This window comes from Strongylocentrotus purpuratus, unplaced genomic scaffold (genome assembly GCF_000002235.5).
Source record: "Strongylocentrotus purpuratus isolate Spur 01 unplaced genomic scaffold, Spur_5.0 spur5_scaffold_14, whole genome shotgun sequence".
NCBI lineage: Eukaryota > Metazoa > Echinodermata > Echinoidea > Camarodonta > Strongylocentrotidae > Strongylocentrotus > Strongylocentrotus purpuratus.
Window position 1 is genome coordinate 34,566,365 of NW_022145599.1, and position 26,701 is coordinate 34,593,065.

At 38.7% G+C, this 26,701-nt stretch overlaps 2 protein-coding genes across 2 annotated transcripts; both read right to left on the reverse strand.

Moving 5' to 3' along the window:
- Positions 1-15,459: 15,459 nt before the first annotated feature.
- On the reverse strand, positions 15,460-16,712 carry LOC105442188. The gene has a single exon (XM_011674080.2). The coding sequence runs from the start codon at positions 16,710-16,712 to the stop codon at positions 15,723-15,725; it is 990 nt and encodes a 329-aa protein (XP_011672382.1). The 3' UTR covers positions 15,460-15,722.
- Positions 16,713-19,593: 2,881 nt separating this feature from the next.
- Positions 19,594-23,744, reverse strand: LOC105442187. The gene is made up of 3 exons (XM_030985056.1): positions 23,301-23,744; positions 21,781-22,057; positions 19,594-21,223 (listed from the first exon to the last, which is right to left on the reverse strand). Exons 1-3 carry the CDS (start codon positions 23,319-23,321, stop codon positions 20,955-20,957), a joined length of 567 nt encoding a protein of 188 aa, XP_030840916.1. The 5' UTR covers positions 23,322-23,744; the 3' UTR covers positions 19,594-20,954.
- Positions 23,745-26,701: the final 2,957 nt, after the last annotated feature.

A 26,701-nucleotide genomic window follows, 5' to 3' on the forward strand; every position in this document is an offset into this window, starting at 1 on the left:
CATATGTCCACTACTCTATTTGAGAAAAAGAATTTCCTGATGTCGAGATGTGAAAATGTCTTCTCTAGTTTCAGGGTATGGCCTCGTGTTCTGTCTTGCATAAATGTAGTAGGTTTGTCTGAGTGGTGTATAGGCCATGGAGGTACTTGTAAATGTCAAACATATCTCCTCTCTTCCTGCGATGGGCAAGAGACGGTAGCTTCAAGGTATCTCAGACGTGTTTCGTATGGAAGATTCTTCAGACTAGGTACCATCTTTGTAGCTTTTTGTTGGATGCTTTCAAGTCTCTTCTGTTCACCTATCCCGTATGGTGACCATGCAGCTTGTCCATACTCCAAGATAGACCTTACAAGGCCTATGTACAAGAGTTTGAAAGTGTCCGTGTCCATGTTTGCGAATGATCTTCGTATCACCCCCAGTAGCCCGTTAGACCTGGATATAACATGGGAGATGTGGTCTTTGAAGGTCAGCTTAGAATCAACAAGCACACCAAGATCCCTTTCCACTTTCGATTCTTTCAGGATTGTAGTTTCATTGCCATTCTTCATGCGATAATCATAACTTGAGGGGGACCTGCCAATTCTCAACACAGTACACTTCTCTGGGTGAAATCTAAGCTGCCATGTATCTGACCATTCCTGCATCTTTATCAGATCATTCTGCAATTTCTGGGAATCTTTGTAGGTGTCACATCTGGCATACAGTTTGGTGTCGTCTGCAAAAAGCTTAATTCTGGACTCTATGAAATCAGGAAGATCGTTTATGTAGATCAGGAATAACAGCGGCCCGAGTACACTCCCTTGCGGAATTCCACTGAGCATTGATGACTATTCTGACCGTTGACCCTTCACTACTACACACTGTCTCCTTCCAACTAAGAATGCTTTGATGCATCCAGGTTGAGACACTGGGATGCATCAAAGCAATTTCTGCAGCAATCCATAATGGGGTACTGAATCAAAAGCTTTCATAAAGTCCATGTAAATTGCATCAATGTTACCTCCCTCTTCTAAGATATGTGTCCAGTCGTTGAGTACTTCCAACAGATGAGTGGTACAGGAACGACCAGCAACGAAGCCATGTTGGTGTGCAGACAACATCTCATTTGTTGTTAGGTGTTTGATGATGTGCTTTCTCACCATGTAATTGAATATCTTGCACACAACGCATGTGAGACTCACTGGTCTATAGTTTCTGCTTTCTTGCTTGTTTCCTTTTTTGAAAATGGGCGTAACATTAGCTGATTTCCAGTCCAAGGGTAATTCTCCCTTTTCTAAGTTCAATTTGAACAAGAGTGAAAGTGGCACATCAAGAACGCCTGCCAACCTTTGCAGTAAACGTGGATGCAATCCATCCGGTCCTTGAGACTTATTTGGTTTTAGATTCCTTAGCAACTCGAACATGTCTGATGGTACGACAGCAAAGCTTGTTAATGCTGATTCAAAGTCAATTTCAGGAGGAGTCTGCATATTCTGCAAATCTCTGCGGGTGAACACACTAATAAAGAAGTCTTGCAGTACTTGGGCTTTTTCTATGTCTGTTTCAGTAGTGGTTCCATCCGACTGAATAAAACTGCCGATACTTTCTCGAGCGGTGGTTTTAGTCTTAACGTATGACCAGAAGGCTTTGGGATTTTCCTTGACTCCAGATGCTATATCTTTCTCCAATCTTCGCACTGCCTTCTTGCACATCCATTTAACTTGGTTGCTTGCTCGGGTGTACATTTTGCGGTCCTCTTCTGTCTTAGTCCGTCGCCATCTTCTGTAAAGCTGGTGCTTCTTTTTACATTAGCCAATGTGGCTGAGTCCATCCATGTTTTCTTACATTGACCTTTTCTGATGTCTTTTTTTAGAGTGTATCTGTCTGAAACCTCTAGCACCTTATCTCTAAAGAAATTCCAAGCATTGTCTATAGTTTTGGAGGAAAATTCGCCTTTCCAGTCAATTTTGCTTAGTTTCTCTGCCATACTGTCATAGTCTGCCTAGACATAGATATACTTCACAGTATTTTCTTTTTCATTGATTTGTCCTCTGATATGAAAAATCAGAGTGCAGTGGTCGCTCTTGCCTATTCCTGCTGTTGTTTCAATGAATGGTATCGTGTCCTCTTCGCTTGTAAACACAAGGTCTAATACATTTGATTGCTGACCAAATCGATGTCTAGTTGGTTGTTGCTGATGCTGTATAAGAAATGCATCTCTTGTTGCCTCTAGGAATTTGCTGGCAGGATGATTCAATCCTTTGTGGCATGATTCTGTCTCCCAGTCTATTTCAGGAAAGTTGAATTCAGCTAGGAGGAGTTTGTCACAATTTCCACAGACACCGAATTGTTTAACCAATGTACACAACTCATCATTTGCTGCCTCGGTACTTCCTGGGCTTCTATAAACTAGACCAATAAGTTTTTTGAGTTTGACCTTGAAATCTCTGTAAACACAGTGCATCCTTAAAGGCATGATTTGTCTTTCTAGTAGATTTCTCCGCTTTCAGAGAAAGATGTACATACAGGCAAATTCCTCGGCCATGTCTGACAATGTCCAACAATCTGAGGGTTGTGCATGGGGATAAGTGCTCCCAATTCATTTCTTTTGTTCAGTAGCGTATCTGCATTGGTGTATATACATTTCAAGTTGTGCTGTGCTGGTGCTGAGTAAAAATCACGCTCTGTGACAACAATACGAGGTCTGGGAAGTTCTGCTTGCTCTGCAGATCCACTACTGGCTGAATCCCTTCTTCCTGAAATGTTTTGTTGGATTCTTGCAGTTGGAAATTGCTGGCAGTGTCTGGGTAGTTCCCTATGTTGACGACCTTCCCATTTCTTCTTATCCACTTGGCATGAAAATCCCCTTGCTCTGTTGCAGCTGCCTTTTTTGCCTGCCATATCTTTCTCAAGTTTTTTTGCTCATCACGCTGGAGAGGAGTTAGATCCTTTCTGAGGACTATATCCTTTGTTTCGCTGCAGTTTTTCAGTTTATGGGCAGCCTTCAGAATAGTGCCCCTCTGGTTTTCTGATCAAACGCTAAGACGGAGTGGTCTGGGCTTAGATGAAGGTTTCTCTCGATCATACGGTCCAAGGCGCCTACAGTTCCTAATTTCAACAGCGGTCACATCAATCTGGGTAAGGATAGCCTGTACTAACTTCGTATCTTCTTTCTTTCTCATCATTCCATCAGCACTGTCACTTTCATTTACACTGAAAGCAATGAAGTTGAGCTTCCTTTCTTTTGCCTCTAGCTCTGAGACATATGAGTCAAGCTTTTTATTAATAGACTTCTGTTGATTTGTTTTTAGTTCATGAAGTTCTGTCTGTACATCAGATAGTTCAATCACTTCATTGTCTGCTTTTTTCCATTTCCTTTGATAGACTTTTGAAGTTAGTTGTAAATAACCCTAGAGCATTGTCCAGCTTGGACTGTATGCTGCTAAGCCTGCATGATCATATCTTTTGAATCCAGGGCCTGGGTTTGGATCTGCGGCTGCTGTGGAGCCTGCTTTAAACAAGTTAAACACCTCCACTGGATTTTGGGTTTGCAAAGCATTTTCTTTTCAGTCTTAGTATATGGTAGGCATTTGAAGCACATCCATCCTTGGCAAGAGCTACAATGTAGCATGTCAATTTTACGCGTTGCCTCATTATAGATAGTTCTGCATGGTCCAATACATGGAGTTTGAGTATTGTTGAACTGTGTCTGACTACTATCAATCCCACTGTCCGCCAAAATTACATCTGCAGATACACCACAACCACCAGTTGCCATCTTGAGTTGGAACCTCTATCTATTATCTAGATCTATCAGATCAAATTGAACTTGGTAGTCTGAAGTGTCCAAGTTGATTTGGGACTAGACTAGTATCTATGGTTTGGGACTAATTTGCTGTATTATCAGACAGCAGAGTGGAAATCCTTTACAAGAGCAGTGTCAGTAACAATTGATTCCACTACAATGTTTTCCAGAATGATGACATCAATAGCAGCTACCTTTGCATGCAATTCCTACATGTTAACTAGTAACACAGAAACTTAAAGGTGGGGCTGAAGTAAATTCCATGCAAAAGCTGACTGAAGCCACTGTATTTCCAGAGCTGAAATTCACTATTTTCCTCTTGGCTATATGGAAAATCCTTCACAATCTGCTTGATCAAACATGCAATCACTAAGAATAATCACCAAACACCTAAAAATCTTGCCTGATGTAAATGATATTTAGAGATATTATTCCACAAAAAATCCTGATCTGAAGCACACACACACACCCTTATCGACAACACTCTTGGAACAAATGGAAAAGTAGTGTCACAGTGAAATCACCTATTCAGCTGATTTAAAGTCCTCATGCATGTAGTGATTACGTCTTTCCAAAATTCATAAACCTCTTACTATTTGTCCACTAGCGCTATTTTAGAGAAGTTTGTTTTGATTTTCCAGTAAGCAGTTCTGTGCAGTCCTGTAATATCATCCTCATATTTGCTTTTGAGAAATTCATGTGCATGTATGTGGTCCTCCCAAGATTTATCAGCTTCTAATTTGTTGGGTATTTGATTTGGTACTTACTTCTTGATATAACCCTTGACCTTTGCCTGGTATGCATCTTTAGTCTATTCTGAGACTTCTACAAGACTAATTGCAAGGACAAATTGAAAAATTTGAAAATGGGACAATACTGGATTTTTGCAGTTTGCGAAAGTTTGTCTTACCTTGAAAATGCCTGTCCTTTACTATTCATTTTTTTTTTACAATATCATTTCTTTCTGCTGCAGCTGAAGGGAAGGACATTGAGGATACATCAAGATTCAGATTATCTAAAGCCCAAGGATAATGAGGAGTTGGATGATGCAACTAAAATGCTGAGAGAAGAGGAATGCGCTCCAAAGACACCTCCAACATCCGACAAGGAAGATGAACAGGAATTGGTTCTACCAACAAAGGGTACGTTTTGGCTTTATGCGGAAAACATGTCCAATGTATACGCTATGAAGTTTATAGAATTGTATTATGGAATTGTGAACTTAAGTTGGCACGTAAAATAACTTATTATCCCCTCGCCGACGAAGTCGGAGGGGATATAGAACCGATGCTGTTCGTCCGTCCGTGCGTCCATAACAATTGGTTTCCGATCGATAACTTCAGTAATGTTTGACAGATTTTATGAAATTTGATATGAAGGTACATGATATCAAAATACAGGCTAAGTTCGATTTTGGAGTATGTAGGTCAAAGGTCATAGCTCATTAAATATGTGAAAAAATACACATCTGGTTTCCGATCGATAACTTTAATAAGGTTTGACGGATTTTAATGATATTTGATATGAAGGTTTATGGTATCGAAACACAGCCTAAGTTCGATTTCGGAGTATGTAGGTCAAAGGTCATAGCTCATTAAATATGCGAATCTGGTTTCCATTCGATAACTTGAGTAATGTTTGATGAATTTTAATGAAATTTGATATGAAGGTACATGCAATCAAAACACAGCCTAAGTTCAATTTCCGAGTATGTAGGTCAAAGGTCATAGCTCATAAAATATGTGAATCTGGTTTCCGATCCATAATTTTAGTATTGTATGACAGATTTTAATGAAATTTGATATGAAGGTTCATGGTCTCAAAACACAGCCTAAGTTCGATTTTGGAGTATGTAGGTCAAATGTCATAGCTCATTAAATATGCGAATCTGGTTTCCATTTGACAACTTGAGTAATGTTTGACAAATTTTAATGAAATTTGATATGATGGTACATGGTATCAAAACACAGCCTAAGTTCAATTTCCGAGTATGTGGGTCAAAGGTGAAAGGTCATAGCTCATTAAATATGCAAAAAACACCTAATTATATATGTGAAAATGTGGTTAACTTCCTTGCCTAGTAATATAATAGTAAAGTCCAATGGAGGTAACTTGTTCTGATGTATATAGGCCATTTGTACCCTGCGAGGAGATGCTACGCTTTGCGAAGACTTGTTTGTTTATGTTTTGTCTATCAAGCTCCAGTAGGGCTTTCGGGTTGATGCAGTCATCAGGTATAATGAAATCTTAGATATGGGTTGAAACTGGGACAAAAGAGCTTGGACTTGCCAAAATGACCGGTTGTAGACCAATACATGTTCTGGAATTGTGTGCATACGGCTCAAGTGAAAGTTGCTCTTTGACAGTATTTATAATAGTTTTTCTATATGTGTTTAATTTTTCTTCAAACTTTGAGAGATTTCCTTTTTCTAATGCTCACTCTAAGCCCGATTGATAAGCAGTTTATTAATCTGTTTACTTTCTTGACCAAGTCAAAATGTTAAACATTACTTATAATGATCTGAAATATCCTTGTCACATGTGGATGAAATGTTTGAATGTTTGACGCCGTTTTCATATTCAATTTCATTTTATTTTAGGACATGAAATTCCAGATAGAGAGGAGGGGAGGAATGATAGAAGTGGAGAGAGAGAAGACAAAAGAGATAGAGGGTTCCATGACAAATGCTCCGCTGATGATTGCTCAGCCGACATTTACTCCGCAAAACACGACAATTGCTCCGCGACATTTGCTCCGCGAAATTTGCTCCGACGTCAAATGCTCCGCCGACACTTGCTTCGCCGACATTTGCTTCGCCGACACTTGCTCCGCCGACACTTGCCCTGCCGACACTTGCTCCGCCGACACTTGCCCTGCCGACACTTGCCCTGCCGACACTTGCCCTGCCGACACTTGCTCCGCCGACACTTGCCCTGCCGACACTTGCTCCGCCGACACTTGCCCCGCCGACACTTGCTCCGCCGACACTTGCTCCGCCGACACTTGCTCCGCCGACAGATGCTCCGCCGACAATTGCTCCGCCGACAATTGCTCCGCTGAAAATTGCTCCGCATGAAGCGATTAAATACTCCGGTGACAAATGCTCCTCGAACGACAGTTGCTCCGCCGACATTTACTCCGCATGAAGCGACACTTGCTCCAGTGATATTTGCTCCTTCGACATTTGCTCCGCATGAAGCGACACTTGCTCCGGTGACATTTGCTCTGACGACATTTGCTTCGGTGACATTTGCTCCGACGACATTTGCTCCGCCCAAAAAGTGTCCCATAAAATACAAATGCTACTAGTACTACGACAAATGCTTCGCCGACAATATTTTTTTTTCCCTGGTTATTTTCTTTCTTTTTTTCTCTTCATTTTCTGAATGCTTTCATGAAATAATGTAGATGAAATAAAATGAATGAATGTTGATGATGTGGGAGGAAAAGGGAGTTACCTAAAAGTCATTTTGAATATACTGAAATAACTTTCCATCTATCACTGTACGTCCCATATAATGTACACTAAACACTCATTACATGTCGTGGGAATTTTTTTTAAAAGTAGAACAGCAAGCCACATTCCCCTATACGCGCATACCTCCTCGTTAATTTCAAACAGCTCATCAATATGTAAGACCTGAAATGACCTAATGCAAGCAAGCACATGCATCTTACTAGGTAAACCATCTGCAATTAAAGCATTATACAATGTACTAGCTAGTCATCACAGAAGTACTAGAAAACAACAGGGGAGGGATCAAAAGAGCACTTACACGTGAAGAAGAGAACCCATTCAGCCGGGAAAATTAGATGGCAGCCTTTCTGCTTATTCCCATTTATACAAATCATTTTGTTGCAGTTTGGTGTTGGTTCTTCATGATAAGCCAATTGCTCTTCTTCCGGTGGCTTTGTGAGTCCCTTAAAGTCAGTGAAAACAAAGTACTCAAATGAGACGGGGTGTTTTACACACTAATATATATATATATATATATATATAGTAAAGCTACATACACTTAACTGAAGGAAAGAAACCTATAGAAAACAGAATGGATATTATTGAAAATACTATTCTAAACAAGAATGTACTACATGTACTACATTACGTTACAATTTCACAAGAGAAATAGAACTCGAGAAGGGGAGAAGAGAAGAAGTGATTGAAAATGAAAGAAGACTAATAGCATGAGAGGAAAGAAAAGAGCTAAGAAGACAAGAAAAGGGTGAAAAAAGGAAAAGGAGGAGCAAGAGAGAGAGAGAGAGATAGCCTTGAGCTTTGGATCAGCTAATGAGTAATACATGAAACAGATTTTGAGCGGAGTAATTTTCTTTCGCCGAAGAATTTGCATAAGGAGCTATAACTTGATTTTGTTTTACAATCAAACATTATGGGGAATAGCAAAAAACGGCTGAGCATTTATTGCACTAATTGCCAGAGGAGCTTTCATGTTTTCCATGAGGCCGCACTTTTGGATCAGAGAGCAATTTTATTGTCGGCGGAGCCTTTGTATTTTAAGGTGCACTTTTTGAGCGGAGCAAATGTCGGCAGAACAATTGGCGGAGCAATTGTCGGCGGAGCAAATGTCGGCAGAGCAATCGTTGGCGAAGCATGTGTCGGGTTACCAGATAGAGAGAAGGAAAGAGATAAAAGAGATAGAGGAAGAAAAAGGCAACGAGATAGCAGAGATAGTGATGGGGAAAGAGAAAGAGATAGGAAGGATAGAGATATAGAGAAGGAAAGAGATCAGAGAGATAGAGAAAGAAAAAGGCAATGAGGCAGCAAAAATAGGGATGGGAAAAGAGAAAGAGATAAAGCTAGGAGGGATAGAGACGGGGACATATACAGATGATTATGATAAATGTGAAATGAAACAGACTTTCTTGCTGGATTTGCACTGATATAGGTTGCCAGAGCTAAATCCAAGATGATAAATTCCACAACTCTTTTGAAGTACATAAGGTGTCATGGAATAGTGGTTCATTCACTGAGGGTTCGAATCCCAGCCTAGCACTAACGTCTTAAGGCAAGAAATTAATCCATGTATGTCACTCTCCACCCAGGTGTTAAATGGGTACCTGGTAGGATGTGAAAGTTATTATAGTTTACTCAGCATTGTGAGCATCTCTAAGCTGGTGCCTTGTTGTTATGCTCCCCAGGGATCATGAGAATGTGTATTACATTGTGTGTGGGTAAGCTTGAATAAGCAAGTTCGTAATTAGGATTTGCGCATGGGCAGATCATGGACCTATTACGGATGGACATTCAATGTGATTCTTTGTTTGATCCAATGATAGTCGCCGCCTTCTGATTATGTGCATCTTAATGAGAACATTCAGCTGTTTCAACTATAACGACTGCATAAGCATTTTCAGGCATTGACAAAGGAGCAGTTTCCCTCTCTTGGGTTTTGTTTGGATGGTGTGCTCTGTATGTCTTCAATAAAAAACATCCCCAATGTGGAGCAGCAAAGTTGAAAAGCAGACGATTTTGGTGATATGAAATTTATTATTACTGATTTGCACACTTTTGCACGCACTAATGGTGCCCCCGATGTCCCTTGAATCTGACAATGCCTTTCTTAGAAAAATGTTAATGAACGATCCTAAATTGCAATTTCAACTTTTAATAGAAGAGGCCCCGCAATCTTGACTGTGAGGTTGTTTTGTATTTTGATTGTAATTTTATTAAGTATTTACTGTACCAAGTTGTTTTTCTGTTGTTATTTCTTGTTTAAAGTCTCTAAATGTCCCGTACGTCACAATCCAAATAGCTTGGACCTGCCCATATACTATAAACAAAGACAGAGACTTCTTCCTGTAGTTAAAAGTTGACAGGAAAGAGTGAAGTTATGATAATGTATATCTGGCCCAATTCTATATATGTACATCTACAATTCAGGGATTATTCCAGTACTTGATAATGGGTTTTTTTCTTCTTCTGCTTCCATTTTAACTATCAGCAGATGTGTACCAAGTTTTGTGTGCCTTATGCTTTGTATATACTATAAAAGAGACAAAATTTGTCCATCTTCCTGAAGTCAAAAATTGACAGGAATGAGTGAAATTGTGATAATTTATATCTGGCCGAACTCTACATGTATGTACATCTACAATTCAGGGATTATTCCAGTACTTAATAGTTTTTCTTTTTTATGCCTCCGCCACCGAAGGTGGTGCCGGAGGCATCATGTTTTCGGGTTGTCCGTCCGTACGTCCGTACGTCCGTCCGTACGTCCGTCCGTCCGTACGTCCGTCCGTCCGTCCCGTTTGACCGTTATCACAATATCTCAAGAACCATTTAAGATTTAAACTTAAGACTCGGGAATAGTATTTATCACCATAGGAAGACGATCTGATTAGATTTTGGAGTACGTAGGTCAAAGGTCACAGGTCACAGAGGTCAACTTATGAAATTCCTTGTATTGAGTTTGTTAGCGCGATATCTCAAGAACCATTTGAGATTTAAACTTCAAACTTAAGGATAGTATGTATCACCATAGGAAGACGATCTGATTAGATTTTGGAGCACGTATGTCAAAGGTCAAGGGTCACAGAGGTCAACTTATGAAATTCCATACATTGAGATTGTTATCATGATATCTCAAGAACCACTGGAGATTTAAACTTCAAACTTAGTGATAGTGTGTATCACTATAGGAAAACAATCTGATTACATTTTGGGTCACGAGGTCAAAGGTCAAAGGTCACAGGGCTCATTATGTATGCAAAAACAGCTTGTGATCGCGTTATCTGAACAACCGATTGATGGATTCCTGCCAAACTTTGTCTGAACAACCGATTGATGGATTCCTGCCAAACTTTGGTCATGTATGTATCTTGCAGAGCTGATGAACTGATTAGATTTTGGGGTCACGAGGTCAAAGGTCAAAGGTCACAGGGCTCATTATGTATGCAAAAACAGCTTGTGATCGCGTTATCTGAAGAACCGATTGATGGATTCCTGCCAAACTTTGGTCATGTATGTATCTTGCAAATACCAATGAACTGATTAGATTTTGGGGTCACGAGGTCAAAGGTCACAGCGCACATTGTGTATGCAAAAACAGCTCGTGATCGCCTTATCTCAAGAACCGATTGATGGATTCCTGCCAAACTTAGGTCATGTATGTTACTTGCAGAGCTGATGAACTGATTAGATTTTGGGGTCATGAGGTAAAGGTCAAGGTCATGCGGCTCATTATGTATGCAAAAATAGCTTGTGATCGTATTATCATTAGAACAGATTGATGGATTCCTGCCAAACTTAGATCATTTATGTATCTTGCAGAGCCAATGAATGGTTCATAAGATCAAAGGTCATGGGCTCATTATGTATGCAAAATAGCTTGTGGACGCATTCTCATTAGAACTGACAGATGGATTACTATTTAACTCAGGAAATCTTGCAGAGCCAATGAACTGAGTAGATTTTAGGGTCATGAGGTCAAAGATCAAAGGGTCATATATGTATATGAGAAATTGCTTGTAATCACGATATTCTGAGAACATGTTAATGGATTACAATTGAACTTGAATTTGAAAAATTTCTTCCGTTTCGGTTTGTAAAATTGCTCTATGACGGAGGCATCATTTTCGACTGCGCGCAGTCGAATTCCATCTAGTCTTCTTCCATTTAAACTATCAGGCCTATGAGTAGATGCGTACCAAGTTTTCTGAGCCTTATGCTGAAGACCTGCATGTATAAACAAAGTGGTCATGTGATTTGAGATTAGCCTTGATGCCAAGAGCTACTTGTATAGGAGGGATATATGAATTGAAATCCTGGAATCGGTGACGTATTGAAAGTTTCAAAATAAACATTTTGTTAATACAAACTGGCATACCAGTATGTGATTACTGTAAGACATACTTTCTGTTAGTGCATAAATCAATATTTCGTTGAAGGTACATGATTTTTATGAGAAAATTGTAGCAATAAAAGAATGTTTACAACTTCAAGAAGAAAATCTTATCACTGTAGTACAAATCAGATGATCTTATAGTTTGTAAGTTTGCAGCATTGTATTTATACCAAATTAACTGGAATGGAAATTTCATTATACCTGAAATATTTTCAGAACAATCGTGTTTGTGCTTATGTGTACGGGGTATGTGCCAAAGATTAAAGTATTTCTTGTATTTCTTATTCCGTGTCTGAATGATTTATTTGTAAGGTTTGAATCCAGAGAGATGGGGAAGGGCAGGCAGGGAGGAAGGGAGAGATGGGATGAGAGACAGTGAGGGAGGGGTAAGTAAGTATAGATGTGTAGGGGTCCGGCGCGCATGTGGGGAGTAACAGTGAGCAAGAGAACAGAAAGGAGAAATATAGAGCGTATGAGAGGTCGGGATGTAGAGATATGGATAGCCAATATGTTCCAGTAAGAGGGAGGAAGGAGATCGAAATTTTGGAGCATAAGAGAGGGGGGATGGGTTGTAGAATGTTAAGGTGGATAGCTAAATAGAAAAAGGGATGAGATCGAAAGAGAGGTAGGGGTGTAGCGATGGATAGCCAAACAGGGAAAGAAACATGAGAAATAGAGCAAGCAAGAGAGGGAAAGGAGAGATTTATAGTATGTTAGAGGTTGGGGGAGGGTATAGGTACATGCAGTGGTAGTGAAGTGGACGATATAACTTGGCAAAGAGCGGGCAGTTTTTTTTAAAGACGTTGAATGTAATACGCAACACATTTCTGTACCTTAACACAGAGCTCAGTGAACGCGCCCAAGATCTAAATTTGTTGCACGCAGTTGTTTTTTATCTAAACGTTGAAAAATTAGGCTTTTTTTAGGGGGAGGGGGGGGGGGGGTTTGTGGCAGGTTACAGCGTCATATCTCAAAGAGCCTTCAGGGGTTGAAGCGAGTATATTTAACAATACACAAATTGTTCTTTTGAGAGAGAGGGAGACGGGGGGGGGGGGGGGGGGGGGGCTTTAACATTAAAGAAAGAAGAATTTACAATCGATCGTCAAAATATATGTATCTCCAATCCCTCGATTATTTATATCTTGACATCCACTGTTTCTATTTTTCTATTGATCTTTAGCACAAATTTGATTGAAACTTCCTTTTTTTTTCTTTTTTGGTGAAGTTACAATTATTGATTGGAGGAGATACATACAATTAGTTTGTGGGAAATAAACTGTAATTTTTAAAGGTTCCATTGTCCATGTTGGAGAACTGTGACAGACAATGTAAGGATAGTTTAGGAATGTTAGCTGTGTGTTGGTGGGGTGGGGGGGGGGTCAGGACATTGTGGTTATGGGGTAAGGACATTGTGTGTTGGGGGAGTAAGGACATTGTGTGTTAGGGGGTAAGGACATTGTGTATATGGCTCGCTGTAAGAATGCCAGAGGGAATAATGTGGCGACTGGCCCATGCCATGCCCATAAAAAACATATCCTTGATTGTGATTTTCTTTCATACATGTGCCCCTCCTCTCCTTTCACAAAATCCTGGATCCACCCTTATTCATACTGAGCAATAATTGGCACCTGGAAGAGATGATTTGTTTTTCTTTAGTTGGGAGTCCGTATATGTAATTTAATATTTCTTTCTCCTCCTCCTCCTACTCCTTCTTCTTGTTCTTCTTCATATTACTGACTTTCCCCTAGTGAACTATTTACTAAGCCTTTATCTACTACTTTTTCATTAACGGATCTTTATATCATTTAACAATCCGGCAGCACACTCACTGCGCGAAAGCAATATCGGCCTATCAAATTATGTAGGTCTCTGTTGGTTTGTTTTCGGACTTGGTTTCGAACCCGGGACCTCCCGATTACGAGACCTCTGATCTACCACTGATGAGCCATCGCTCCTCCTTTTATTTTTTTTGTAAAAATACACTTTTTATATGCTGTTTCATACAAACATTTCTAGGGAAAATGTCAATTGTGAGAAAGGCTGAAAAAACATTTATTTTTGAAAACTTTATTTAATAACACATTATTAACGATGGTTAAAGATACTATGTCCCTTTTGCAGCCAACATCAAATTTTGTAGAACTTTGCAGGAATTATGAATATGTCATGTATGTCATATCTGTGAAATGTAAACGTTAGCAGTGTCCTAATATTCAAATCACTTCTTTGACAGTATTATTAAGTATTGAGTTTAGCTAGGCCTACACACACACAGCATAACGTTTATATTCGTGCTTCTACTTTTGTTAGGGGCTACAATCCGGTAGACGGACAGCCCACAAGATCGACAGACAATGATCTTCTTGTATATTTTAACTGAATCTTCACGAGACCGATACTTTGCAAGACCGACAACGAGCCTCCTGAGTTTCATCTGAGGCTTCTTTACAAGAAAACAATACACGAGGCCTACAGACCATCGGTCTCGTTGTGTGTCGGTTTACTGGGATGCCTCGGTTTTCGGGCCTACACAGTCTTAATTAATATTCTACAAATAAGAAGAAACAAGAAGAAACATATAAGCTTATGAAGCATATATTTACATATATTGAGCAATAACGAAAACGCGTTCTGAAGCCTATATATACAGAACCTACAAAATAATGAGGAATATTCACATATACATATAAGGCCTACCAAATGTTATCCGAAATAAGATGTTAGTGAAAACGCATTTTTAATCACCGATACATGTACACCACTAATAACCATTTTTTTATGTTTACATACACTGTCGCTCATATATCTGGAATATTTTAGTTTTACCCCAATTTATGGAATTATTTTAAAAATAATTTAAAAATAATAGATCTGCATGCCAAAAATGAACACCGACTATGAATATAAATAATTACGGACTGGTATTTTGTTTTGGTTGTTATAAGCGTTATGGAAGAGACATTTTGAGTCCAAAGAAGAGTTCGATTGTAGTTGATCTTCCTAACAGAAAACAATGCCTTTCCAGAATCCGTTTTATTAAAATACAGCATATAGAACTTTCAAAAATGCGTATATACATCAATTCCCCCCGACATTATTCAGTTTGGTAAATATTTTGTGTTCTTCTCGTTAACCCCTTTTCTCATTGCTCAATAAGGGATGGGGCGTCCCCCATCCCCGCAAGACATGTCAATGTGCAATGTACCAATTGAATGCAAATTTGCTTTACACCAATATGCAAACATAATAGTATCGATAAGACTTCAGACTTGTCCATAATATATAATTTTAAATGCACACAATTTGTATATTATATACAGCAAGTCAACATATTCAACTAAATTGTGCTTCTAAATGATATTTGCTACTACTGCAGGGCCCCGTCTTACGAAGAGTTACGATCGATCCAAATCAACGGTAAGTCCTCCAATCAATCGCAATTTGCAGTTTCCTATCTCTTATGTACATAGTTCCAATTGATGTCAACTCTTTGTAAGATGGGGCCCTGGTCTCAAAATTAATAAGCGATATTTTACATGAAATATTATAAACAATACACATCAATAGAATTCTAAATATGATACTTTATGCACTTGTGTTGTAGATGCAAATTTGCTCAGATGCTTCGGAGTTATGGCACCATCGTACTGTCCACGGATGACCAATGGTGTGAGAATTGAAAAAATAAATATAGGACAAGTTGATCTTACTTAAGAAGATCATGAATACTATACTTTACACGTCATTATGTAGATATATATATATATATATATATATACAAAGACCCTATATTTTATGACATAGTATAATGATGAACATCACTTAAATTGACTGAGCTCCTTACAAAAGAGGAACACTTTCTTGGGTATAATGTACATGACTTTGTATAGTATGGGTAGCAACAATGTCTGCCCGTTCGAGGATTCCAGACACGTTTCCAGTTAGTTCAAGAACTTCACATCCTCACCTCATAAAAATACATCCCTTACCATGCAAAAAGAAGATCGCGTATATACACTACAGTGTGGGATTATGCTATTTACACTGCATGTCTTATACAACTACCAAACTATAATTATAGTATTATGTGCACATCTATTCGAGCACAATTGGAGCTTAGTTCGAACATTTTTACATCTAAACGGCGATGCAAATTCCCGGAGGCCACGAATTGGTTTTCGAAAAATTGCATAACAGAGCTTGCACTTGTAAATTTGCACATTATTTTAGGGTCCACTTTTCCAGCATACACCGAGATGCCACCAATTTTATGTCCCTTCCAAAGCGTTTCGATGTTAAAGCGGGATCGATGAAGTAGCTTGTTGTGATAAGCAACACACGGGCCATTCTCAGAATAAAAGAAATGAATGTGTAGCACTCGGGCTTGTTGCGTGTTCAGGTGTTTCATCATGAACTCAACGCTTTGGATGTGTTGTTCCAATATTTGCAGTCCAAAATACTCGGCTTCTTTTCGTAGCTGCCGAAGCTCACTCGATGTGATGTCATTGAGGATTCCTCCACGTACTAGGTAGTCAGCAACATGATGGAAGAGACTATTGTTCCTACTGATGACGTAGTTGCCTTGTGTGTCTCTTGGAAATGGCTTCCCTCCATCCAACATGTCGGTGAAGAAAGATTCTTTTTCTCTCATCAACGCCTCTCTGGTTATCATATACGTGCTCCTGGTGTCACCCGTACCAACCGCAATCCCCACCGACATACCGGCCACCGACATACCTGCACCTTCTTTTCTTAACGCCACTTCAAGCGCCTCGAGCGAAAAGAAGTCGGCTTCTTGTTCCAGTAAATCGAACTCGCTAAATCCCCGTGGTAGCACAACTTTGCCACACCTCATGAAATTCAGGACATGGCGAAATATCTCGCCATCCCGGTCAATCAGGTAGTTTCCTTGGGCATCTCTATCAGAAGGGATATCACTGTCTAGCATGATGGCAAAGAAACTGTTCGGGTACCGCGTCAGGGTGTCCCGAGTTGTCAGGTAGATCTTACCGCCAACATTCAAACCAATTTGATTGTCAGATTGCCGTGGCCGTGCAGAATCCATCTTTCTTTTTAGCGGTAGTAAATGTGCTCTACTTGAAACTTACAGCAATGTCCTTCAAATATATAGCATAATTAATCAGCTAGTGCAAACATGATTGCTTAATGATGTGCGAGATAAGCTTGTTGAAACAAAATATACCTTTGACTCGTACGCAAATTGAACCATACCGTATAGAATAAAGAGTTTATGAACTTATTATGTTTGCCACTCTAGGGTAGGGACAGGAGCACAGGCCCATTGTGCCCCCTCCCCCCAACAACAAAAAGAACCTGTTGTTTCTTGGGGTATATTATTAGGGTAGATGGGTAAATAGATTTTACTTGCTATGCATGATACATGACATGAACCGAACAATTACATTTTTGTTAGGCGGAGGGCAATACATTTGAAACTAAAATAATACAAAGCAACGATCAGTGTTTAAACCAAGAAGGTGTCGGCGGGAGGTGCCTAGTTTAAACTGAGTTCCCTCTTAACTGCCTAACTTCCTAATCTCGTTCATTTTACAGACTTCTCACATTTTGTACCCCATTCACTTCCAATGTATAGGTTTATATCTTCTCAAACAACGTATTGATTGATTAAAACTTCCTTCTTCATAACATCAAGTATTGAGGTACATCGAGCTTCCTATACCGATTTTCATTTTGGATCATACCCATAATAATGTACGTGTACAATTTGAACAATTTAAATGCTATACGCATAATGTATAGCCTTCATTGAACCTTGTATAATTATGATTATCCCATTCCATTTTTAACAAATTTCGGGTGCCCGCAAGGCCGGGGGGGGGGGGGGGTCTGTTGTTGGGGACAGAATTAGATACGAGTGACTTGTAAGTGTACTCAAAGTGTACTTTGTATCAAACCCGAGTGGAGATCGCAAAGACAAACACACGTTAGAATTAATATAATCATGTCAGTCATAATAATCACACGATTGTGAATTTGCAAAGCTAAAGAGTGGTAAACATACGACATTAGACAACATTTATTACGTACAATGTAGGCCGAATCCTCTACACCATTATTCAATATTCCGAACGAGCAAAGAGTTTGACAACTAGATTTTTGCCATAATAATTGTCTGAAATTTAAATCAGATTATCTTGCTATTAATATAGGGATGTAATGTGGCCTATATTCATTTTAAGTAATTGGTGTAGCTATATAGAGAGGGCTTGAGGGTATGCGTCCTCAATCGAATGATGAATAAAATAAAAAAAATAGTATGAAAAGTGAGAAAAATAAAGGATGAAATGGAATATGACGAGGAGAGAAAACGCCTTGATCATCCCCTATCCTCCTAATCAGTATTCCTGTATATAAACTCGCATTTCATTTTTCAGGAGCGTTAATGCTCCCAATTGTTTAAAAGCACGTGCTCCCTCATCATTAGTAGACTTGCAATGTATGGGTAATGTAAACGTATACATTGCAAATGTTAATTGACAAGTTTGTGTTTAAACTCTGTTGCGGCACTTCTCTGCGCCCATCATGTTTACCAGTTTCTTCAATTCTAAGAACAAGAGAAAAATCGATGTTTAATTCCCATAATAAAAATTACAGAAGTGCTCAGTACAAATACAACAAATAAATTGTCACAATTTGCCAAAGTTTGTGTTGAATGCTGAGCTAATAAAAGGCAGTCCACATTTTGAGTATAGGCTATTTTGTATATATATATATACACAATGAAGTTAATATGAAGCTTTAATTAGATGTATCTCTCATGATAAACATATACACGACCCATTTTTTTTATTAATGTTATTATGTTAAACATTTCCTCGAAATTCCAGAGTCAGTTTTCCCCTGGATCCGCCACTGCCTGGAAGAGATGATTTTATCTTTAGTCCGTATATGTAATTTAATCTTCTTTTTTCTGTTCCTCCTCCTCCTTTTCCTCCTCCTCCTGCTCCTCTTTCTTCCTCTTCTTCTTCTTCTTCTTCTTCTTCTTCTTCCTCTTCTTCTATCCATCAAAGGGCTAATGCAGCGCCTATCACAACAACTGCATATGGTGTGAGGAAGATAATAAGATTGAGTATTAAATGCCGTAGGATCGTCCCTGAAAGTTTCTTGGAGAGTCGACATGCACTAGAGGGATCGTAATGCAACGTACGGTCAGAACCATCTTTAATGAGTCTTTGGATATTGCTGACTTTTACCTAGTTAACTATTTACTAAGCCTTTATCTATTACCTTTTCATTAACGGATCTCTATATCATTTAACAATCCGGCAGCACACTCACTTCGCGAAAGCAATATAGGCCAATCAAATTATGTAAGTCTCTGTTGGTTTGTTTTCGAACTTGGTTTCGAACCCGGGACCCCCCGATTACGAGACCTCTGAACTACCACTAATGAGCCATCGCTCCTCCTTTTAAGTATTTTGTAAAAATACACTTTTTGTATGCTGTTTCATACAAACATTTCTAGGGATAATGTCAATTGTGAGAAAGGCTGAGAAAACATTTATTTTTGAAAACTTTATTTATAATAACGAATTATTAACGATGGTTAAAGATACTTTGTCCCTTTTGCAGCCAACATCAAATCTGTAGAACTTTGCAGGAATTATGAATATGTAATGTATGTCCTATCTGTGAAATGTAAACGTTAGCAGTGTCCAAATATTCAAATCACTTCTTTGACAGCTAGGCCTATACACACACAGCCAGGCGCGTACGCATGATTTTTTTCGAGGGGGTTTAAAATGTGAAAATTTTGGTCACCCATTACCACAATTTGTTTTTTAAAATAATTTTTTATTAAAAAACAACAACACCAAAACACACACATACAAAATTAAAGGGGCTTCTTCACCCTCCCCCCCCCCCCCCCCCCCCCCCTCTGCGTACGCGCCTGCTCACAGCATAACATTTATATTCGTGCTTCTACTTGTGTTAGGGGCTTCAATCCATCAGACGGACAGCCCACAAGACCGACAATGATCATCCTGTATATTTTAACTGAATCTTCACGCGACCGATACTTCGCAAGACCGACAACGAGCCTCCTGAGTTTCATCGAAGGCTTCTTTACACCACAATAACACACGAGGCCACAAGACCGTCAGTCTCGTTGGGTGCCGGTTTACTGGGATGCCTCGGTATTTGGGCCTACACAGTCTCAATATTTTACAAGCAAGAAGAAACATATAAGCTTATGAAGCATTTATTTACATAAAATGAGCAATAACGACAACGCGTTCTGAAGCCAATTATACAGAATCTACAGAATAATGATGAATATTCACATATACAAGACAGTATAAGGCCTACCAAATGTTATCTGAGATAAGATGTTAGTGAAAACGGATTTATAAACACTGATACGTGTACACCACAAATAAACATTGTTTTAAAACATGTGTTTGCTACTTGAGTGTGCATGCAAAAAATAAACACCAATATTGAATATAAATTAGTACGGATTGGTATTTTGTTTTGGTTGTTATAAGCGTTACATATGGAAGCTGAAAGGAAGAAACATTTCAAGTACAAAGGAGAGTTTGATTATAATAAATATTTCTAACAGAAATCAAATTATTTACATAATCCTTTATTAAAATGCAGCATTTTCCTCCACATGATTCTGTTTGGTTAATATTTTTTTTCTTCTTCTCGTCCCCACTTTTCCCATTTCCCAATAAGGGATGAGGCGTCCCCTACCCCTGCATGAACCACCAATGTGCAATGTACCAATTGAATGCAAATTTGCTTTACACCAAGATTGAAACATAATTTATAGTGTCGATAAGACTTCAAACTTTTCCATACAACAGCATTTTTATATACACACAATTTTAATATTACATAGTCAACAGGTCAACAGCAAGTCAACATATTCAACAATGTCTGCCTGTTTGCGGACCCTAGATACGTTTCCGATTATTTCACGAATTTCACATCCTCACCTCATAAAATACATCCCTTACCATGCGAAAGGAACATCGCGTATATACACTACAGCCTGGGATTATGCTATCTACACTGTATGACTTGTAAAACTACCCAACTATGTAGTAACTATAAAATAACAATATAACCTCAAAGACAAAGATATAAACAGTTACAAGGGGGCAATAACATTAAGGATGGGGGTAGGAGGGAGGAAGCGACCAAGCGGGGTAGGGTGTACTGGAAGGGGGCTGGTCGAAGATAAAATTAATGATACAGCTCATAATTTCCTCTTTAGTCCCACGTTCATGTAATGGGCCTCAATCTTCATCGAAGTTTACTGACGGATAAGGCGATAGAAAAACCTGTAAAATGCTCCTCCAATTATTCTGCGGCAGGACAGTGCCCCTTCAAAGAAGGACTTGAACTCGTCCAGCTGTACATCGGTCAGTTGAGTCGAGCCACCGCCTGCAGCAAGTCGCCCCAGTGTCAGCACCAGTGACGTCATATTGGATGTGGACTTGTTGTTTTTGCTATAAGTTTCAAGCGCTTCCAGCGAAAGACCTAGTTTGTAGTCGTGCACAATGACAGCTACTTTTTTCTTTCCTGTTTGAGGATAGAGGTAGGAAAACAAAACTTGACTTTATTGGTAGCAGGGTAACTAATTATTTCCTTCAATCTTAGTTTAGATTGAAGGGTTACTCCCTCGCGAAGGTATTTGCTCTCTATTTGTATTACTACAGACACGTTGTATTTTTCCCCTCATAATTCGAGGGGATAACGATCCCATCAGATTTTTTTCTTGGGGAGATACCCCTTCGGTCGAACCAGACAGGGCCGGATAAAGCCGGCGGCTATGGTGGGGGCCCAATTCGTGTGAGAAAAAAAATAAAAAAGGTATGATATCATCTTCTTTTTTTTCTTCATTTTTTTTTTTCTTTCGCAGGTAAAATTGTCGTTACCATCTTGTTTCAAAACTTTTTTGGGGCCAGGGTTGGGGGTCCGAGCCCCAATGCCCCACACTGGAACCAGATAAAAATTGATTGAGGCCTTCGATGTATGTCGGACCATGTTCATTATTAATGAAGAAGAAGAGAATATCAATATATCTTTAAAAGAAATAAAATGAGGAAAAAACCCAGATGAGCTCGAGAAAGCCTTACCCAAGCACCTCTTTGCCTTGTACAAGAACTTGTGATAGATTGAGTTGGATCCGAGTTCGGAGCAAAAGGGTCCCTTGATATCCATAGAATGACACAGAAGCAAGGCGTCAATTCCACAGAATTCGAATTCCTTCATGTCTGCCATGTTGTAGGGAAGAGGCATAAACTTCAAGTCCGCTGGCTCTACCACGTCTGGCATATTCTCGGTGATATGTCGGATAAGACCTTGCACGCTGTCTTCCCCAGAATTGCTGCAGACGGCAATGCTCAATCGATTCTGTATGCAATGAGATATTAGATGGACAAAATAAGATTTAGAATGAGATACAAAGACGAGTTTTTGTTAAAAGCCCCACTGCTATACTTATAGCTATTTGCAACCTCTATATAGCAAACAATGCCTCATCGGTGCATATTGGTCCCCCAGGATCCCAGTTTTTTAAATTTTAATTGAGAGCTGATTTGATGAGATAACACCCGTCAGTGACCTTGCAGGGAGGTATAATCACTCCTGGCTAAACTAGTGCAGACGGGCTACAAACGCCGCTTTTTGTTGGCTTGTTCTTCTTCTATAAACAATAACAACAACAACAACAAATGAAAGCCCCCAGAGATATTGTCTTACCAATTTTATTCATGATGTCATGTTGTTATTGTTTTTATGCTGATTTTACTTGGTCTTGGATTTTTGTTAATGATTCCAGTTATTTATGCAACACAATACCAGTCAGGTAACAATATCTAACCCCTCCCCCGTTCTCTCTCTCTCTCTCTCTCATTCCCTCTCTCTTTCTCTCCTTTCCTCCACAACGATAATTCCAAAATAATGTGTTTTGTTTTAATATTAGGTGACTAATTTGTCATGCAGTTGATTATATTATACTTAACAAATAATATAAAGTTTGAATTGACACGCATAATTATAAAGACTATCGCTGCCTAATTTTTTTTCAAGAAAAATTGCTTATTTACTACTTTATTATATTTTTAAGTTAGATGCCTATTTTTTTTACATATTGTATTGATATTCTGTTTGAAAAACAAGGTATGAAGGTAAATCTTTAAAGGGAAATTCTGAGTAGCATAGTCGCGACGATAATGTATTGACAAATTTTCACATTTCAAATCAACTATTTTGTATTTTGTTTCATTAATTTCTTATGTATTCTATTATTTTTTTATTTCTTATGTACTTCTTTGTTTATATGATTCGTTATGTTTCAAAAATGTATCTTGATATATTTCAAGGAATACGAGATCAAGAAAAGGCATCAAAAGCACAGTTGGCAGTGTAATAGTGCAATCAAGGAAAAGCAGTATTTTGTACACCGTAACACATGTAAAATATAATTTTTTGTTCACGTGACTACGAAATTTTGCGTGATCTATCTCGTCCTATTTTCGCAATCTTATAGTCTCGAAAGTCGCGGGACACATGAGAGGCGATTATAGTCGCGATCCGCAACTCAAATTCTTCAAAATATCACGATGGAATGAAATTATCAGTTGGGCTAGCTTACCTTTGATTGTTTACAACCCATTTTAATCGACGTGTGAGAAAAGCATAAAAATGTTCAAATTCCCGTTACTGCAAAACAAGATTGAATTGATCAAAATCTCGGACTCAGACAGTCTCCAAATATCCCATCTGCATCTAGCTGTTCCAGGACACAACACCAAGTTTGTACAAATAACTGTTTTGGTTAAACTAATAGAATCATCCGCGCGCATGCAATATATATATATCTACACCACGTGATGTACACAATAATAATGCACTTAAGTTGTACTGTTTTGGTAGAACTAATAGAATAAAATCGTATCATATCCCGCACGCAACTTTAATCACATGATGATGATGTACTTCGTGTTGATTATTGATCTTTCTCAGCGACGGCCCGATAAATTCTCCTCCATATAATTCATGCACCCTCCAAATATCCCATCTGCATCTGTTCCAGGAAACGAACACCAAGTTATGGTATACAAAACTGTTTTACATCACATGATGTACTTCTAATTGTTTATTATTGATCTTTCTGGAGTGACGCGACACGAGGCGACGGCCTGATAAATTCTACTGCCCTGGGAATCGCTCTCCCCGTACGTCGTGTCTCCGCCAAGACATACTTGCTCTGAGAATATAATTTATGCGCGGTCGCAATATCGGGGAATCCCAACCGACCATAGACAAATAATATAACGTCATGCAACAACAATCAAAACCTTCTCGCTTGGGCTGATCATGAGAACATTGTGTATATACCTGATATCGAGCACCATAAAACCAACAAAGGCGCATGCAGTGGCAAATCGGTGGGATGACGGGGGGGGGGGGCGAAAAAGTACACATCGAGTTGTCATATAGACTGTGTCCTCCATTGATAACTATAAATCTGTGCCCTGTCGGCTAATTCACATATTTCTCAATGATTTTCATGATGACATCTTTTGCTGTTGCTAGCTTGTCCTCAACGGCACAGAATGTAATTCGTTTCACTCATCAAATTCAATATTTACATTGCTCAACTTTTCGTTATAGTCATGCGAGACTAAATTATTGCATGCATGAACAGCATTAAACGGTATACAATAGGCCTATGATTATTCTGCATATAGGAGAATGCATGTTGCAGTGCGTTTTTCTACATAACATTATAGTCCATTACAACCATCCAAATTGATGCATTCTAATATCTGAGATTGTGGTTCATGTGAAAGTGAAATAATGTTCATGCTATTCAGGATGTGAGAGAATAATCATCATAAATTAAGGGAACCAACCTCTCTCAGATGGTTCAATTGGGTGATAACAAGAAAATCAGAGAAGGGGTTCCTGAAAGTTAGAACCAAGTCTGTGAAACACTATACAGTGCGTCCCAGAAAAAACGAAACCGAGAAGTATCGATGTTCTATCATACCTTAATCACAACCATAATTAATGAATGATACATATTTGGAAAGCTTAGAGTCTCCTCTTTCATGTGATGCTACTCAGATGATGCATATTTCACGCATGAGTGATTAAAAGCAATTTGAAGGAAGGAAACCAAAAAGACATTTGGCGGGCGGTATCTGAATTTCGAAGAAAAATTCACATTTCTAGAAAGTTGAGTTGCTGCCCTTTCATATGACACCTCGATCAGGAAAAATGAGCGAGGAATAACAAAGTTCTGTTTGTTTAAAGTAGCCCTTACATTTTCATAATTTTAACAAACGAATTCGTTTTCACTGGGTGCCTGCCGTAGCAAAAAGCAGATTTGACAAAAGACTTAACTCCGTTTCGTTGACAATCAGCCATGCATGAAGACTCTCGTCTACGGCTGATTGTCAACGAAACGGAGTTAAGTCTTTTGTTAATTTCGTTTATTGATACGGCAGGCAGCCAGTGAAAACGAATTCGTTTAATAAAATTATGGAAATGCAAGCACTACTTTAAACAAACAGAACTTTGTCATTCCTCGCTCATTTTTCCTGATTGAGGTGTCATATGAAAGGGGAAAAACTCAACTTTCTAAAAATGTGAATTTTTCTTCGAAATTCAGATACCGCCCGCCAAATGTCTTTTTGGTTTCCTTCCTTCAAATTGCTTTTAATCACTCATGCGTGAAATATGCATCATCTGAGTAGCATCACATGAAAAAGGAGACTCTAAGCTTTCCAAATATGTATCATTCATTAATTATAGTTGTGATTAAGTTATGATAGAACGTCGATACTTCTCGGTTTCGTTTTTTCTGGGACGCACTGTATAAGAAAGGAATACATTTTTAGTGTTATTTTGTTTTCATAGGTTATTATTGTATTGGTGTGCACCTGGTGTGATCACATTATGTATGTGAATGAGTAAGTTGAGTGTGACTGAAAGGGACAACTCTTCTGTTGAAACTCATTATAAATAGCTCCGTTTCAATGCAATGCATGTATCTGATATAAAACAAGGTAATTTTGCTGCAATCCCTCATCTATATAATTATTCTTTTTTAATTCCCTGATCTGACCTGATACCTGGGCCCCATCTTATAAACAGTTGCGATCGATCGTGACTTATTTGTGATGGATATTAATCGCAACTATAGTCACATCAGCGAAAAGAGGCCGCAAATTTATGTTCAATTAGAGGACTTGAGATTGATTAAAGATAAACTTGAGTTCTGGTAAAAAAAAAGAAAATTATTTCTCACAGAATCAAACGAAACTTACACTGAATGTTCAAGATTACAAATAAATAACATGTGCCAAACAATTTTGGAAGAAAATGTATACTGGCTGAGTAATGAGCATATAAAGGAATCAAGGTAGTACCAGCCCCGACACCATGTGTGTTGTCCCATATATAGCTTTCTGTGTATGTGCTTGTTACTTTACCAAGACTCGGTCAAATTTATTATGATTTTGATGACTCCAGAACCTTGCAGTGCACACCAATACTTACATGCTACATGATCAACTGTTTCTGATCCTTTCCACACCTTTTCTTTCACAATGCAATCGCATTACCAGTACTAAAGTTTATCTTTAAGATCAATCGCAACTCTTTAAGACGGGGCCCTGGTTTAACAATTCATGTTTTCACGTTCCCAATATCCTAGTTATAAAAAGTTTCGACTAAATCAAAATATCATCCATTCCAGTTTCAGCAAATTTTCTTTCAGGATTAATTAAAATATGTTGCTATAGGTTCTCCCCAAACAAAAGATCCTCCCCAGTTATATATAAAGTTCCAAAAAAATATAGGCCTAAAATATTTTCAGTCATTTTGAGTTAATTCCTAATATGACAGTTGTCCAACAATGTAGTACATTATACTGAACTTATTAATTTACCAATGTGAAATTCCTATATAATGTTTTCAAATTAAAATCCATCACTTTCATTTTTTTCTCTCCTGATTTCATTCATATTTCGGCTCCCTTCCTTT